At 42.3% G+C, this 19,302-nt stretch overlaps 2 protein-coding genes across 8 annotated transcripts in view; both read left to right on the top strand.

Annotated features, from left to right (window-relative positions):
• The window catches only part of METTL13 (methyltransferase 13, eEF1A N-terminus and K55), an 18,672-nt gene extending 9,639 nt beyond the window's left edge, over positions 1-9,033 (top strand). Inside the window, exons 5-9 of the mRNA XM_083157013.1 lie at positions 591-786; positions 1,650-1,814; positions 4,238-4,450; positions 5,693-5,824; positions 8,438-9,033. Coding sequence (XP_083013139.1) covers positions 591-786; positions 1,650-1,814; positions 4,238-4,450; positions 5,693-5,824; positions 8,438-8,712 — 981 coding nt within the window. The 3' untranslated portion in view covers positions 8,713-9,033. The remainder of the gene's footprint in view (positions 1-590; positions 787-1,649; positions 1,815-4,237; positions 4,451-5,692; positions 5,825-8,437) is intronic.
• A 5,126-nt stretch (positions 9,034-14,159) lies between these two features.
• The window catches only part of DNM3 (dynamin 3), a 359,404-nt gene continuing 354,261 nt past the window's right edge, over positions 14,160-19,302 (top strand). For all 7 annotated transcript variants that reach the window (XM_083157019.1, XM_083157020.1, XM_083157022.1 and 4 more), the window contains exon 1: positions 14,160-14,581. In XM_083157019.1, the coding sequence (XP_083013145.1) occupies positions 14,418-14,581 (164 nt within the window). In that variant the 5' untranslated portion in view covers positions 14,160-14,417. The remainder of the gene's footprint in view (positions 14,582-19,302) is intronic.

Here is a 19,302-nt window from a genome sequence, read left to right on the forward strand (position 1 = left end):
CACCCAGCATATTATGGGCGCACCCATAACAACTCTGGGCGTTCTCCTGCACATGCAAGTGTGCCAATGCCTGCTTGGGGCTGGCAACTAACATCACATGATTTATGAAGCCTTGGACAGAGATAAAGTACCAGCCAATATTCTACTGTCGTGGTACAGGCTGTGTTTGAGAAAATGACTGTTAGGAGCTGATTAGAGCTAGATGCCCCCTGTTTGCATTTTTGATCTGGTGCTGGATCCAAGGCTGTAGCATCTGATCATCTGCAACACCACTGGCCAGCTACGTTACTATGGGGTCATGTAAGATAATTGCCGTAGTTCTTACCAAGAGGCAAGGAAATCAGTCTTCCAACATAGTTCCTGGCCTCGCAACTCACCCAATACAGAAATGACCTGTCCCTATTTTAAGAAATGGTGGCTGTTGCTACCCCCTCCTTGCTCCCAAATAGCTGCAGACTGTTAATCACTTGACCTCTGTAGCCGTTCTGCTTGTGACGATGCAGGACCATATTGCCAGTGCCTTGATCAGGCCCAAGATTTTCTGATCATGTTTTATAAGCATATTAAGATGCAGAATTGTGTTTCCACAGATTCCATTTCTGTCAGCCGGTGGAGACATAGGGACTCGTACAATCCAAAATCGTGGCAGAAGTGAGCTGAGTGGGGAATACGTGGTAGAGGATGTACGTGGAGATGGGACCAGCTACTTCAGGCGTCTCATATTCCTCAGTAACCAAAATGTAGTACAGTCCGAGGCCAGACTTCTGCCAAGTACCACACATAGTGGTAAGAGCCAAGAGGCGGGACATGTGTCTGGGTGTGTGTAAATATATATAAACATTTAAAGTGACGTAACAAAACAGTTACAAACATAATTTGTATATAAAAACAAGTGCACAAATAAAAAGCAGGCACTGGATGTAAGCCAATTGAAGGAAGCTGTACAAGATGAAAGATTGCACTTGAAATACCATGCATGGGGTTTGTAGTTTAGTTGACTAATGTTCTATACGTTCATCACATATACAAATTACACTTTCAGAAAGCTAGTAAGGGTATCTGGCATCAATGTCAACTCTCAACATGGTTTAAACTAGGGGTGGCCAAACCTGTCCTTCAGGATTACCAACAGTTCATGGTTTTTCAGGTAACCTGTGGATGTATAGTAGGAATGAATGTAGCATATTGATAATGTGACCGTTAGTGCACCAGCTAGGTGATTTGGAAAACGGTGACTGTTGGTAGATCTCGAGGACCTGTTTGGCCAGCCCTGGTTAAAATATTGACATTTGAAACATCCACAATGAATTTCCAGTTGACCTTTCAATTTTTAAGGGTTAGGCTAAACATAAGGTGTTGACATTGGTGTTGTGTATTTGGATTAGGCGGAAAAGTAGGTGTCAATGATATGTAACTGTTGACATTATACATGTTTTTATTATGAAAGTCGACAAAACAGGTAGGGCGGGGTTGTAGAACTAATTTTTCCATTTTTAAAAATAATGATTTATACATGTTCAACACCGTTTATTCAGAATCTGTGTGTACCATAGTTTTGTGCTATGTGTTTTAAAATTAACAAATCCTTTTTTTTTTCCAATTGAATCCCCTCATGGACACTTTGTAAGTTAGTTTAATTTTTATACTAGGACAGAAAAAGAAGAAAAGAGATAGGAAGAAACAGCCACAAAAGCAAGAAGACAAAGTGGAGCCTTCAAGCACACCTGTGATTGACAAGAGCTACTTGTGCTGTGAGCATCATAAAGTAATGATTTCAGGACTAGCACTACTTTCCAACCCAGGAGCATTGCCAGGTACCGCCGCACATTTCATAGCGCACAAACCCTTAGAGCAAGTTGCTTGCAAGGAGTGATGTTTGTGTGAATTATAAGAAGACTCTCCTACATTATAGTTATCTGTATGTGAAAATCAAGCTTCTCTCATGGTTCCCTCGTACTATTTATTTAAACTCTTCAGCAGTAGCATATGAGCCAGGTTTATATCAGACAGGCATCCGGTTAGAAATAATCCTGAATATCGTCTGATGTATGAGAACAGCACATTAATTTTAATAGTGTAAAACTAATTTGCCGCTAGTGATGATTTCAATAATAATAAAAAACCTCTGTAGCGGTGGTTCCCGAACGCTGTTCCCGAGGCAGCTTAACAGATCAGGTTTTCTGAGCACAGGTGGCTTATTTGGTTCCTCAGTCATTTTGCTCTAACAGACTTTGCTTCATCATGAATTTTCCTTAAAACTTGGACTGTTGTGCTGCTCTGAGGGTTATGTTTGGAGCCTCTATAGTATTGCCTCACGTGTATAAATGAAAGCAGGAAAGTAAAAAATATTAACTTTTTTTTTATTCTTTTACTATGCACAGAAAATTAATTCGATCAGTGACAAAAGCACCCAACAGCAGTGAATTTGTATGCTGCCAATCAGTTAGCTATTGCTGTTGATCGTCAGCATCTATTTGCAGTAGCCCACGGCAAGTAATAAGGCTACTGACAGGCTTATACTGGTTTCTACGCAGATCTTCCTCTGTTCACATACCTAATATACTGAGTCTGCATTTGGATTTCTGCCTCTTTATTGGCAAGTATTAATTCTTAATCCAAATGTAGACGTATGGCTTTATATGTGGCTATACACAGATTATATAATCATTTATCGTACAAAAAAAGGCATATGTTCCAGTCCTCATCGGAGCCTTTGTGTATTGTAACTAAATACTGTACTTGTTTCCTAGCAAGGTGCCCACGATTTTCTGTCGTATGGCATCTTTTGCATTGCATCGCATGCCATATAGCCGCATGCGATGCAATGCGATTTTGGCCCCTTATATGATTTTTATTTGTATAAGCACCCTAATGGGTGTTTACAATGTTAAATGCACCCCGACGCCACCCCCACTATGAACGCCATCCCGAAGCGTGGCGAGCGGCGGCGGTACGCGTCCTCTGACCTTTTTCATACCCACACTATCCACGTCGGCGTGGAGTTGATTTTAGTTAGTGTGTCGAGTGCAGCGAGCCACCGAGCCCAAAGCAAGCCCTGTGAGGGGACGTGGATAGTGGGGGTATGAAAAGGTTGGAGGACGATTACCGCCACCCCTCGCAGCGCTCGCCACGCTTTGGGTTGGCGTTGATACTGGGGGTGGCGTGGGGGTGCTTTTAACATTGTAAGCAACCATTATGGTGCTTATACAATTAATAATCTTATAGGGGGCCATTTTAACATTGAAAACACCCATTAGGGTGCTTATACAATTTAAAATCGTATACCATTGTATATGGCATACAATTCGATGGTATACGATTTTAAATTGTATGACATCTGGTGCCATCGCATACCATTGTAAGGCTTATGGAATGCGATGCGATGGGCGCCGTGCTAGGAAACAAGTACCCTAAATACAATTTGAATTGGCTGAGGACAAAGTTCATCATGTATCTAATGGTGGCCATAAATCAGAAAGACATTGCACCCAATCATATAATCTCAATGGATTGTATGCAGATTGTGTGCACACAATCATACAATTCCGGCCCCGGGAGATTGGAGGATTGGTCCTCTGATCTGACAGGCTGCACATCAAATCAGTTGGAATTGGGAGTTGGAATTTTAGATGGCTCATACAACCAGAGTCATGTGACACTCCCTCCCTCTCTAGCAGAGGAGAGTGCAGCTTCCAGGCAGCCCGTGACAGTGAAGATGCTGGGAGCCGCAGAATTTTCCAAGCGGCAGATGGGCGGGCGGCTGAAAAAAGCAGTGGCGTCCTTTTGCACAAATCTGTCACTACTCTGAAAACAGTTTTCAGAGGATTGCTGCATTCGGGCTATTTAATAATGGCCTAACACAATGGATGTGAGCAGATTGGTAGTTGCTGGCAACCTGTAAATTAAAAAAAAAAAAAAAAGAATTTTTGGGCCAGCCCCCTATTTATATGAAACTTCAATCATGCGGCAGCTAGATTGTATGACAGATTGTGAGTACATTGTGTGTGCAAAATTCACCAAGGACTGCTGGGGAATTGAAGGGAAATTGGACACAATTATGATTGTTAAGACCGGTCTTTCAGATGTATGGCCACCTTTACTATGTACCAGGCAGTACGGTCTTCTTTATATAAATTACTGACACTGCTTCCATGTTAGCAAAATAGTGTATATATGTCTGTTATGGAGTTCTAATTACTATTATTGATGTTGAGCACATGACTATGTTCTCTTACAGATCACCACATATCCGTTTTGATAGTAGGGCTGGGTGGTGGCAGTTTATCACTCTTTATACATGACTATTTTCCTGGCTCACAAGTTGAAGCTGTTGAGATTGACCCATCTGTATTGGATGTGGCATGCCGCTGGTTTGGTTTCTTAAAAGATGAGCGATTGAAGGTCCACCTTGCTGATGGCCTAGTTCATATAAATGATCTGGCAGACAAAGGTGAGTTTTATTTTACTGCATCATTTTACAAGCATACATACAGGGAAATATGTGTTCTGGTGCATTACATTACAGCTACTGCAAGTGTGTCCCGGTGCAGACCTTTTCTATCCTTTGTTACAATAATGCATGAGTCACATGAAGCCACAGCTGCATCTTTTGTTAATTGCGCATCCGTGTCTTTCTGCTAATGCCTTGCAAAGTTTTGTGAGCAGCAAAACTATTACTTGTAGCATCTTGCGGCTGCGCAAATCCCTCTGAAGATGCACCATCAAACTTGCCATTCAACATGTACAGGCTCTCTGTCTGAGTATGGAGTATGTGATTATTCATCTTGCTGTCTCTGCCTAGCCACCCCTCCCAGGAACGCCCGCTCACTCTTTCTGACAAAATCCTTCTTAGATGGACAGAGAGAATTAGATTTGGGTGAGTTATTTTGTTTCTGTGCAGGGTTAATACTGACTGCTTTATTTTTACACTGCAATAAAGCTCTCACTTTGAAGTAAAACCCCACCCAAATCTAATTCTCTCTGCACATGTTAAATCTGCCCCACCTGTAGTGCACATGGTTTTGTCCATCTAAGAAGGATTTTGTCAGAAAGAGTAAACTAGAATAAGGCCCATTGTTCTGACATTTGTTCTGTGTTCGTGCATAGTAAAACTTGGAACAAATGCACAGTACGCCTTGGATGCATGCACGGTATCTAAATCATCGGTCACTTTCATGTATATTTGTAAAGTATGTAACTCGGGCACTATATAACAATATAACATTTATGGATGCCTACATCTTCGATAGGATGTGTGTAAAATAAAAATAAAAAAAGCAATTTTTTCTGTCCACTCGGATCTGTGAATTTGGTACTTGTTTAGTTTCACGCGGCCGATATATTGGCTGATATATCGGCCGTTCCGATGCGATTTTTTTTTTTTTACCAGTTCATAACCCCACTATCCACTATGCATGGAGTTGATTTTATATAGTGTGACGAGCGCAGCGAACAACCGAGCCCGAATCGTGGCGATTTACTGCGCTCCCCACACTATAAAAAATAAACTCCATGCGTAGTGGATAGTGGGGTTATGAACAGATAAAAAATCGCATCGGATTGGCCGATATATCGGCCAATATCGCATCCAATATATCAGCCGCCATGAAACTAAACAAGTACTGTGGATTTTATATTACAGTTCATGTTTGAGCCTAAACTTGATTTCTAAATGTATTGCCCTTCTTCCTAGGAAGTGCTTCTTATGATGTAGTGATGTTCGATGTGGACAGCAAGGACCTGAGCTTTGGCATGAGCTGCCCGCCCCCAGCATTTGTACAGAAAACATTTCTTCAAAATGTCCAGAAGATCCTTAAGGCTGACGGTAAGGAGACTAATGTCTGTCGCTGTGGTTCTCTTGTTACTTTTCAGATGTCACTTCTTCACTCCACCCAGACACCATTTACTTTGGGGTAATTTTTAGTTGTGGCACAATGATTTGTTTAATGTGGCATAAAACAGGGGCGTAAAGATGTTGATGGCTGTCATCAGGAGTTCAGACCGTACACCTGCAAGGAGATTGGAGCGATGTCACCACTTAAAAAAAAAAAAACCCACATTGTTTACCGTAACTTATCCACAGCAGCTGGTTCACAGGTGCGGATGGGACAGTCTGCAGCAGTTAAGGTGCCCATACACGTACTGATTACCCGGTACTTCTTGTGCTAAAATAGCATTGTTGTGGATGCGATGCTATTTTAGCACAAAAAGTACCGGGTAATTGGTACGTGTATGGGCACCTTTAAAGTTCCAACTGGGGCATTACCCTGTCTCCTTGTGATGCCTGTGCATACATATTATTATGGTTATTAGTGTTCATTCTAGCACCCGCCATCTTTTAAAACCCATGCAGTTTCTCTTCCCTGCCTGGGGTGTCGCTGTCTGCTGTAGCGCTTCTATCGCAGGTCTGGTTTGCATATCAGTGCTGATATACAGACTACACTATGCTAGAAGCACTACAGAAGACAGCGACACCCCAGGCACGGAGGAGGATGGGTTTTCAAAGATAGCGGGTGCTAGAATGAACACTAGTTATGGCACAGTTTCTATATTTTTCCTCCAGGTATGACCCATGTAATGGGGCTGACTACTAGTTAGGAGTCAATGGGGCAGATGTATTAAGACTGGCGAAGAGATAAACTGGAGATAAATTGGAAAGAGATAACGCACCAGCCAATCAACTCCCAACTGTCATATTTTAAACACAGCTGATTGGCTGGTCCGTTATCTCCTTCTACTTTATCTCCAGTTTATCTCTTCTCCAGGCTTAATACATCTGCCTCATTCTGTCTAGAATGTGCAGTTTTGCTCCATGGAAGAATTGTGTTGCACTGCACTGGGGCAGAATTAAAAAGCCTCTCTCTGTCAGCATCTTGCCCCTGTACATTATACATCACTCACGTGGCCATGTCTTTCCTAATCTCTATACTGTATCTCCAACAATTCCCCCTTATCACTTTCTGTTCTCCTCCTCTCTATATTATATAACCTTCCCTTTCTTATAACTACCCTCCCCTGCCCTGACCAAGCTCTCTCTCCCTCTCCCTAAATTTGCTTACTACTGCCCTTGACTCTGTACCCTCGGCCTATTACGTGAATCGCCTCCCTAATGCTGCCACTGTACCCTGACCCGCTTTCTTCATAAGTGTTTTCACCTCTGTTTGGCGCCTCTGGAGAATATTGACCTCTATCAACTATTACACATTCTCGCCTTTATGTTAAATTTGTCATTCATTGGCTCTTATTTGTAAAACCGTCATATTTCAAGGTCATGATTCTTTCTCTGTCCTTTTAACTCTCCTTTTCCCTTAGTGCAATTGGCTTTGCCACCCATTTTAAAGGTGCCCACACATGGTGCTATTTTACCTTGAAATGCGATGCACGCTCCCACGTACATCATATCGCAAGGTACATAAAGTGTGTGCAGCACCTATTTTTTTTGACTAGATCGCATCTCATCTAGTTCAAAACCACAAGCTGCTTTAACCTATCGCATGCATTTTGAATAGATATGATTTGCTTCGTACCGTGTATGGACGGCATAACTCCAAATAGTGTCCATTCTTCACTTCTCAGGCTGCACTTCACCTTACTGGCCAATTGTACTGTCTTAGCCTCTACCACCTCGAATAGCCTCCCATCAGAGGTGGTAGAGGCTAAGACAGTAGAACAATTTAAACATGCTTGGGATAGGCATATGAATATCCTTACAAAGAAATAAGGATTAAAAAGGGTTGAGATTACCTGGCGGGTTAAAAAAAAGGGGCAGACTAGATGGGCCAAATGGTTCTTATCAGCCGTCAAATTCTATGTTTCTATGTTTCTAAATGTATATCTTTAATATCTGGCCAAAATTAGTACTACACCTCACTGTGCGGACTCTGGATAACCTAAAATGATTCAATAACGAGCAGAGCAGATAGCTTACAAATATACATAGCAGCTACACTAAATTAAACCCAACAATTATAAATTCATATTTCTTATGACCTAATAGCAATCTCATAGTTCTTCAGGCGGCTTTTTATGTGAGGTTGCGCTAATCTTCACCTCCTAGGACCTATTCAATCGTGGCCCTCACCGCTGCAGATCCAGCTCTTTAAAAACTCGAATATGCATTGGTGGCAAGGGCTGCTAAATTTTCGAACTGGCATCTGTTTCCGTCTAAAATATGTTGATTTGATGATTCACTTTTCCAACTTTTTGGAATGTTTCTGGAAGTTGGAAAGAAAAGAAAAGCATTGCATACTGTAGGTCTAATGTGAATTTGAGGTATTATAAGTGAAACTGCTGATATTTCCGACATTCCCCCCCCCCCCTTTTTTTTTTTTTGAAGTCTTAATATGGGTCTACTTGTAGTCCACAGATAGACCACTCATCTTTTTCTTTTACGACGTTTAATAAAGCATGTTTTTTTTCATTCTCTTTGTTCGTCCAGGGGTGTTTATTCTGAACTTGGTGTGTCGTGACCCTGTGCTGAAGGGAAAGGTTATAAATGATATTCATGAGGTATTCCCTTTAATTTACACGCAAAAGATTGAGGATGAAGTCAACGAGATCCTGTTTTGTCGCTGTAGCCCTGACCTGAGACATAGCCTTGTGGATTTAAAGGAGTCTGCAAGGAGCTTAGAGAAGCAGATCAAAAGACCTGGGATCCTCTGGGATGAAAGCTATGTTTTGGCGGACATGTTTAAATCGATGCATATAGTTTGACATTGCATCTGTACAGACTCCTCCGTGGCCTTAACAAAAAAAAAAAAAAATACTGGACTTTAATAAATACTGGAGATAATTTTTATTACAGAAAGACAGCAACACGTGTCATGGAAAGTAATTTACGTACCAAATAAAAGAAACCTGTAATGTTTGTTATTTATATGCATAGTTCTATATATCAAAATCCATTGATGTGTTTTTTGACTTCAGTGCCATGAAAGTGTAGCTTTGTATATTATAACTGCTTTAATGTTTTAAAGGATGAGTTTCTTGGGAAATGAATGATGTATTACCACAAAATAACATTGTCTAAACTGAGCTTGATGTTATTTTATTGTATTTTATGATTGGTGCTTTTTAAAGTTCATTAGGGCATAGTTCTGAAAAAGATCACTAATGCCCATACACTATGTGATTTTGGTCTGATTTCGGCACTTGGGCCGATAAAGCGTGCCCAAAATAGCATGTTTGTGACATTTGATCCGATGTGTGGCCCCGTGCGCATCGGACCAGATCGGTAGGTCGGACGTGCAGCATGTATGATGACGTCTGACCCGGCGGGGGCGGTGAGGACAGAGCGGTGCGGCGGTGATCAGAGCAGTGGTGCTGGCGGCGGCCTGGGTTTAGTGGCGGTGATCATCAGTGCAGCGGACGGGTAGCGGCGGCTATTAGAATTTTAAAATGTTTCATGATTTTCTGGCTTCTGAATGGCTGAGATTGGCTTAGAGTGCTCTATCTCAGCCATTCGGAAGCCGGACATTATTTTAAAATCCTAATAGCTGCCCGCTGCCCTAATGATCATTGCCACTCCCCCCCCCCCCCCCCCCCCATGACGCTTGCCGCAGAGCCGGGAGACCATTTACCTGGTTGTGGCTTACATCATTAATAGAGCTGGGGTCTTGATTTATCCACCTGGATGGCCGCTCAGCTCTGTGGTGGCTCCCGGCGCCGCATCACTCCCGCGGCCTTGGAGAACCCCACCTCGCTATGTGGGAGCCCGCGGCCCCCCAGCACCCGCTACCTGCTCTTTCTCTCCACTCCTGCTGGGGTTAGCCCATGCAAATGCCCCTCTCCTTCCCCTCGCCTTCCTCTTGACTGATGATTGCTATCTTGGTGCACCCTCCCCATCGCTTCCATTCATGCATGTTATCCCCTGTATCAACAAGCATGGGTACGTATGTATTAGCCGGGCGCCCAATTTGCATACGTATGGCACCATAGTGAAATTGCATCGCATGCGATTTTTTTGCATGCCATGCGATGCGATTTTTCTATGTAATTTATTCACTGCTCTCTGGCCTTGTGCGGTGCGATGAGATTGCATCGCACCTCCTGCAAAATCGGGTGCGATGCCATTTAATGTACTATGCACTTGTATGACGTACAATGGGATTTAGGCATCCCCTACTATCCACGCCACCTCGAAGCGTGGCGAGTGCAGCGGAACGCGTCCTTCCGACCTTTTCATACCCCCACTATCAACGTCGGTGTGGAGTTGATTTTATACAGTGTGGCGAGCTCCGCGGAATACATGTAACGTAATTCGCGTCCCCACTCTCTGCTTGCCACGCTTCAAGCTCGGTGGCTTGCTGCGCTCGACCCACTATTTAAAATCAACTCCACACTGACGTGGATAGTGGGGGTATGAAAAGGTCGGGAGGACATGTTCCGCCAGCCCCCATGGGGCTCGCTGCACTTGCCACGCTTCGGGGTGGGGGGGCCTAAATCTGTCATACAAGTGTATACTGCATTAAATAGCATCGCACCTTATAAAATCGCATGCGAATTTGCGAGAGGTGTGATGCGATCTCATCGCACCGCCCAAGGCCGGAGAGCAGTGAATAAATTACATAGGAAAATCGCATTGCATGCAAAAAATCACATGCAATGCAATTGTCTTACGCCGAATCGCCCACTAAGCTATTACATAAGTACCCAAGCATGTAATCGCCAGTGGCAATGAGCATGAGATCCCCTTGGTATCGAAAATTAAGCCCCTGGCATTGAGAATGAATCATGTGGGTAAGTGGCACTTATATGGGATGGCATAATATGTATTGGCATCAACGGTGTGAGGCATCATTTGCAATGGGCATTACGGTGTGTGGTCTAATGTGTAATACCACTCCCCTTCTTGTGAGGACATGGCTCATTTTCCCTAAGGCCACGCCCTCTTTGCCGTGCAAAGGCCCAACTTGCTTCAGTGTTTGAACTGAATACAGTATTACAATTTAAACATGCTTGGGATAGGTATATTGCAGGGGCGTAACTATAGCACCGCAGCCCCCTCCGGTCGCGGGGGGGCGCTGTGCATGTGGGGGCGCCGGGGGGGGGCTGCGGTGCAAAATAATGCCCCCGCCCCCTATCCCCTGCAGGCTTACCTGTCTGCGTGTCCCGGCTCCCCTCCTGGCTTTAATCAATTCTATGGAGACGGATCACGATAAAATGGCCGCCCCATAAAGCAGACAGGTTTCTGAAACTGTCTGCGGTATGGGGGCGGCCATTTTATCATGGTCCGTCTGCATAGAATTATTAATTGAAGCCAGGAGGGGAGCCGGGACACGCAGACAGGTAAGCCTGCGGTGATGGGGGGGGGGGCCCAAACCAAGCTACGCCACTGGTATATTGCTATCCTTTGTGGGGACAGATTTTGTGATTCCGGTGAGCGCAATTCAATGAAATAATGGTGCGGCCAGCTCTTGCAACAATAGAAGGTACACCACCTTCAAATGTACAATTGAAAAAAAATGGATGTGTTGCTAGAGCTCGGCGCAACCCCTTTCATTAAGATGTTTCAGACAACTTGAATTTTTAACAAGAATTTATTGGTGTGAACATTAAAAAAGATTTAAAAAAAGATAAAGACAATATACTTTGGTGAGGACAAAGTATATTGTCTTTATTTATCTTTTTTAATCTTTTTTAATGTTCACACCAATATATTCTTGTTAAAAATTCAAGTTGTCTGAAACATCTTAATGAAAGGGGTTGCGCCGAGCTCTAGCAACACATCCATTTTTTTTCATATTGCTATCCTTACAAAAAATAAGGATCAAATATGGTTTGAGGTAACATGTTTAAAAAAGTGTCAGACCAGATGGGCCAAGTCGTTCTTATCTGCCGTCAATATCTATGTTTCTATGATCTGGGACAACCCATTACCAAATTTATAGATTCGCCTATGCTAGTAGACCTTCAATATGACATATGAATTAGGGATCTATGATGATTCAGAAAATAAACCAGGGCGCTGTTATGTGGAGAGGTATTTCTTAAGCAGAGTTACAGGGGCTCCTTCAGTACAAATTTCTGGTTATGCCCCTACATCTAAAAATGTGTACTTCTACTGTATATCTTGCATCAATGCATTGGGCAGCAGGAGTAGCCTGGGGTGAGTGATTTGACAGGTTCTGGCATCTTTTGTCTGATAATGCCTCTTATTCGCATCGCAATGTCCAAAATCTAGATGGCGTTTATACAGGAGTCATCAAAACAAAAACAAACATTTAAAAGCTGACGATTAGCATTATAATCGTCACGATTAATCTGATGATAATGTCACAGAGCAATATCGATTGTATTACAGAATGTGAAGCAATAGGATTGTATTACAGAATGTGAAGTGTGGTATTTATCACAATAAACTATCCATCATGCTTGGTAAGACATGACCTGCCCCCTCATTACAGCATTAGCCCTGTCCCCATAAAAGAAGGGGCGGGTACCAAAAAGTTAAAGGTTATAGTCAACAATGTCTGACTAGCAGACAGAACAGAAGTTCTTCAGATCGGGAAGATGTCATGACCAGGGGCCAGACTGAAGCATACATAATGCAAATAAAAAGGGACATCGGTGTGATCTGAAATAATATTGTGTATGTGGGCAAGAGGTACTCTAATAAAAAGCTAATGGCAAAGCGGAAAACTGTTAATTCTGGAAAACATTATTTGAATGGTGGAATGAATTCTGTAAATTTGTCACCAGGTTTTAGGACCCTGAAAGGTCAGGTCTAGTTTGCAATAAGAAACTTATCTAGCCTTCAGAGTGGATCAATCAGAATAAGAACCATGACAGTAACCAACATAATTAGGGCACAAAAAATATTAAAGTCTTCAAAAATTTGTATATCAAGTAATAGAAAACCCACAGGGTCTGAATTATCCTGCATTACAATGTGCTGTAACATTCTGTGAAATGGGATGCTCCATACACCCTTTGGTACATTAAATAACCGTTTTTAAGATCTGATGAAGCATCACTTTGTTTCAGAAATTGTTTAGTCTGTTAGGAGTAATGCAGTCCATAAATATGAATTGGGATTCCCCAATTTGTATTGGGTCTCCCCAATTTTCTGATGCTGATCTGATCCGGTGTTCTCATTTGCTGAACATTGAACACTGTTAATCTGTGATTTTGCGGGGAACTGGCAAAATACTATGTGGTAAATTTACTAAATCTGCTAAAAATGAAAAGATGCAATGTTGCCCATAGCAATCAGATCCTGTAAATCATTTTTCTGTTGCATCCTAGTAAATGATAGACAGAATGTGATTGGTTGCTTTGGGCAACCTAACGTCTTTTCATTTTTATAAGCCTTAGTAAATTTACCCCTCACCAATTACGATCACCCTCACCAATTACGATCAATTTTTAAGTCAGAATCAGTGAATTGGGATTGTCCAATGTATTGTAATGTACCAAACTCCCCCTATCCAGTCATCAATTGATTGAATTATTTGATGGTGTATGGGACACTTTTTTTTCTGCTGAGATGTGGGGTCTATGACAATAACTTTTCAGTCTACCTCAGTCATTGAAAGCAACTAAAGATCTAAAACAGAGACCGTGTTAATTGATCCCAATGAGGAAGTTTCATAGTAAAGCCTTTTTACACAGGTTTGGTATATTATAGTATGTCGACATGAGAATGTTGTAATTGTGAGATTGTCAACATCACCATGTCGATATTAATGAGAGGACACTAAGTTAAGATTAACCCTAACCCCTAGACCTAATGTTGACATTTTCCATTTATTGACCTTCATGGTGTCAACATTCTGATGTCGATAGTATGAATGATGAATTATAGACTGCATACCTTTTCCCCCTGGAGAGTCATAGTTTTGTCTCTTTATTTGTACCGCCACTTACATATGTCTCCTAAATAAAACTACTTGGTGAAACCAAACAAGTTTTTTTTTTTTAGCAGACTTAAAGCCAGCTACAGAGCCTGCTCTTCCACTTCCACCACCTGTATACATATATACAGTAGAAGTAGAATCACTCTATGGAGCTGAGGGCTCAGGGCATGTTCCCCATAAAGTGCTCTGTGGTTATAACTGGAATGATATAGAATGTGATAGAGCCGAGGAGGAGTGTGTCTGCCGCAGCAGGTGCACACAACGTCACTCACTGCGGGGAAGGGAATATTCACTACTAGCCTGTGAAGGGTTGGCTTAGGCTATCGACCATCGATAATTTATACCGATGTCGAATAGTCTTGTCATCGATGGAGGTTCTCATTCAACGATGGCCAGCATAACCAGTATAGTGCCGGAGGGCGTGGGCTGCCAGCACTGACGGGTCAGCAGTAGCCTGGCATCGCGCCCCCCAGCACCAGTAGCCTAGCACCGCGCCCCCCCAGCAGCAGCACCGGGCGCATTTCCTGTCACCACAGCCAGCAGCGCCCGGGGACAGCAGTAATGGCGGGGAACCGGGATATGGAGAAGCTCATCCCGCTGGTGAACCGGCTGCAGGACGCCTTTAGCGCCATCGGGCAGAGCTGCCACCTGGAGCTGCCGCAGATAGCAGTGGTGGGCGGGCAGAGTGCGGGGAAGAGCTCGGTGCTGGAGAACTTCGTGGGCAGGTAACGGGCGGGCACTATGACAGATATGCGGGATTAGTGACCAGAACTGGCAGCATGGGCATCACCTGGTAATAGCTTGGTCCAAGCTCAGTGAGGTTCTGCAGTAGTGCCTAGTGGGGTGTGCAGCAATACCTGCCATACCTGCAGTGCCTATATTGAATGTTTGGGTTATTATTGCACGTATTATCCGGTACAGGAATGTGCCAGCTCTGTGTAATGCAAGCAGTGCAAGGGTTAAAGCAGTCATCCATAATGGCTGGTGTCCATGTGCATCAATAGCCCCATTCATTAGCTCCTGTCCCCCCTGCTATCAGACTCTTGCAGCACCCAGCACACAAGTGTTTCTATTCCATGGCTGCTAAATCCCAGGAACAGCACATTTCCATGATATAATACAGTGATATAATACAGTGATCATATATACAGTATGACACAGTGATATAAAGTGATATGATACAGTGATAAGATACAGTGATATATATGACACAGTGATATTACAGTGATACATATGATACAGTGATAAGATACAGTGATATTACAGTGATATATATGATACAGTGATATTACAGTGATACATATGATACAGTGATAAGATACAGTGATATATTTGTTAATAAGAAAATTTTGAATTGCAAGTTAATGATGTTTTAATTAGGGTAATTGCCCCCTTCATCAGTCATTGCTAGTTTAATCTCAATTATTTTGTTGTATAGATTTTACATGTGGTGCTCTGAATTATTCTTGGAAAATTAAATATCTACCTACAGTATCTCTTGGTAGAGATCACTATTCAGCTCAGCAATTACCTACGATCTGTTTGGGAATTGGGGTGAGATTAGAAATTCCCAATTGGTTTATCCTGACTGTTTTCAGGAATTTAAAACATTCCATACCCGGCCATCAGGAGATTGGAGATTGAGACCCCGTACATCACGGATGTATGGGAGCCATTAGTCTCTATCTCAAGCAATGTAGTGTTTAGAAGGGCCTCTAATTTAGAAAAAAAAAATTCAATATAAAGTATTATAATAATAATAAATTAATTAATTAACATAATAATATGCCTCAATGCAGAGGGCAGGGTGTTTATGAATTCATTCTTACTAAAATAAAGTGAAAAGGGATGTTTTCACACCCTTTTCTCATTATATTTGTATCAATGGGTCACAGAAGGTCCTTGGGGGCAGGTAAGCTTACAAGCAAGTTGTACACCATTTTCCTCCTTCCTGCAGTAATGTTCTATCAGACACACTAGCTGCATGTGCAATTTGTATCCCTTTTGACTGGCGCCTCCACAAATCTAAAACACACAATAAATAAATAACATAAACAATGTAAACACTACATCTTAACAGGCCTATTGTGTGCACCTTGTGAGCAAAATTGAATTGAAAGCATGTCCACTGCTACTTATACACATAATGCCCCCAGCAGCACCACTGCATTGTTTATATTTACGGTATGCAGTTATAATCCCAGCGTTCGGGATACCAGCTTCCAGAATCCGGACTTCCCCCAGAACACCGGCGCCGGGTGGATTAGGGTCAGGCCAGAGAAGGGGGAGTGGCTTTATGTTTAGGCACTAGAGGGGGACTTAAGGTGCCCATTCACTGTACAATTATTGTATACAATATTGTATACAATATCGCATCTCATCGCATTGCAATGAGATGAGATCTAGCACGCAAAGTATGTGCAGCACATACTTTTTGAGCTGTGTGATGAGATGTGTGACGGGTGCACGCAGCTCATCACACATAACATTTGTACCGTGTATGGCAGGCATTCCCAACCACAGTCCTCAAGGCACACCAACAGTGCAGGTTTTAGTGATATCCAGGCTTGAGCACAGACTGTGTTTGAAAAATGCCAGGCAGGAGCTGATTGGTTGGTTGTTTATCACTCTCCATTTTTGAAGCTTAGAGCATCTGGCCCAAATTGTATGGACAATTAGAACCACAGCTATGGAAAACAGTTTTTAAAGAATAGTGACCGCGCCAGAACACTGCAGCCCTTGATCCGACCAGAGGACTCCTTAAATCCCAAACGATAGCAATACACAAAAATGGGGGATCATAGGCGCTGTGTTCATAGATAATTGGTCTGGTGTACCAGATGCTTGTATAACAATCCTTGTCTAGCAGTTGACTAAAGGACCCCGATAACTGACCTTAAGTCAGTGCCCTATGTGCACATCAAGGTATCTTTAGCCAATCTGTTTTCTCATGCACCGATAGACACGATACAGTATTCTGGTCTCCTCAGCGGGGGACTCAAATAGGAAAGGACTTACCGAGGTGTCCACCTTGAAAAAGGGCCATTCTAGCCCGAAACGCGTTGGTGAGAGGTGAGGACCTTTGGAGTGTTGAAGGTAATCCGGCTATTTTTCATCACAAGCCCCTTTTTTGGTGGTATCCCTTCTGTCCGGATAGGAGGGCGCTCCAATTTTTGCCGACAACATTCCAATCTCCTTACCATTTTCAACTTTTTGCATTTTTGTACCCTGTGTACTTTTACTGGACTTTTTAAGTATTTTTATCTGTATCCATTGTATTTTGGAAATAAATCCTTTTACGTGATCTGGATTGCCTGATTTGAGTGACGTCTGGACCAAGAAAGATACCTTTTGATGAACATAGGGCATTAGCCCTCGGTAAGTCCTTTCCTATTTGAGTCCCCCGCTGAGGAGACCAGAATACTGTATCGTGTCTATCGGTGCATGAGAAAACAGATTGGCTAAAGATACCTTGATGTGCACATAGGGCACTGACTTAAGGTCAGTTATCGGGGTCCTTTAGTCAACTGCTAGACAAGGATCTGTTATACAAGCATCTGGTACACCAGACCAATTATCTATGAACACAGCGCCTATGATCCCCCATTTTTGTGTAGAACCACAGCTATGTTACCCACCACATAAATGAACCTGAGGGTGACAGTTCAGCACAATTTACTTTATTTTTTTTATTCATCCATAAAAAACTTATTGACTAGGGGATAACTTGAAAAAATGCTGATATTCTAGATTGCCCTGGTCAAGAAAGTCTGGTAACCACTGCACTAGTAGAATGGTGATAAGTCCATGTTACTACTTTGAGAGGTCTTAACTTATTGCAGCTGCCTTTCTCTGAAAGCTGAAGGGTCAATCCATATAAAGTGGTTCAACAAGGGATGCTTGACAATTTTTTTTTAATTCATTTTTTGAAATGTGTTTGTACCTCTTCTATGGAGCTTGATTATATACAGTTTTGCTGTATCCATTTACACATTGGCCCTTATTCTGATCTGATTGCAGTACACATTTGTTTGAAAAATGGGCAAAACCATGTGCACTGCAGGTGGGGCAGATGTAACATGTGCAGAGAGAGTTACATTTGGGTGGGGTGAGTCGAAACTGAAATCTAAATTGCAGTGTAAAAATAATGCAGCCAGTTATTTACCCTGCACAGAAACATTACTCAAACAAATCTAACTCTCTGCACATCTGCCCCACATGCTGTGCACATGGTTTTGCCCATTTTACAAACAAATTCGTACTAGTAAGCCCTCTCAAAGCAAATGCTTTGAAAGCTAGTCGTCTACCTTGTGTTTGCCTCTGTGTTTGTGCATGTGTGAGAGAAAGAGATGTAGTTTCACTGACTGCCAACAGATGGCAGTGTTTCAGCGACACACAAACGGACACTAGACATATATATATAGTTGATTGAAAAAAAGAAAATACATTTTATGTCAGTTATCTCCCCTATATGCCAGTAGCTAAAAACCACTAATATGTTTTTTACTTGCTTCCTTTTAGAAATGGTGTCCATCTATAAAGCATGGCAGACAGAGATTTTCATGGGTCTAAGCATTTACGCAAATGCTATTATGTCAGGACTGGGATGTGGCAGAACCTTGGGACATAATCCATTGTTCTCAGCATGTTTTATTCATAGATTACCTTATTTAACTTTAATGGTAAAAAAGATGGTCCAACAAGAACAAAATATTTGAGAAAATAGGAATTTACATGGTGTCATTATCTGAGCTTGGAAATAAATATCAGTTCCCTTTTGTGAGAGGTACATATGCATTCGTAGTTTATTTTCAGAAATGCCTATGACTAGGATTTTTGTCCTACAGTTTTTATTAGATTTTGAATATTATTATTTTTTTTTTATAAAATGTTACCAAATTAAGGCTTAAAACCGTTGGGCTGGTAGAATAGGGTAAATGGAATTATTGTCTCAAGTCAAGGTCCGTTTGATTCTACGCTACTGTGAAAATCTAAATTTTGAGACTGAAGGCAGTATGAATTTTTGGCAACTGTAAGAGGTAATAATGTCATCTTAGCAGTAATTCAGGGCCAAGCTAGGCAGGGTATGGCTCATTAGGTCACCAGCATGTTGGTCGACAGCCATTAGGTCAACATCATGACATGGATTTAGGTTGACATGGGTCTAGGTCGACATGCATGAAGGTCGACATGGGTTAGGTCAACAGGGTCATTAGTTCGACTGGATCATTAGGTCGACATGAAGATAGGTCGACAATCAAAATGAAATTTTGTCAGTCAAGTCGACATGGCCTTTTTCTCATATTTTTTGTCCCGAATGTCAACAAATCGACATGGACACTGAAACGTAGCACCGCATCCCCTCGCATGGTTTGATACGTTCACCATGCTTAGGGCACGATGACTCGCTACTCTCGGCACACTATTTTAGTCTCCCACCACGCCC

The sequence above is a fragment of the Crinia signifera genome, chromosome 8, assembly GCF_055691185.1.
Source record: "Crinia signifera chromosome 8, ASM5569118v1, whole genome shotgun sequence".
In the NCBI taxonomy this organism is placed as follows: Eukaryota; Metazoa; Chordata; class Amphibia; order Anura; family Myobatrachidae; genus Crinia; species Crinia signifera.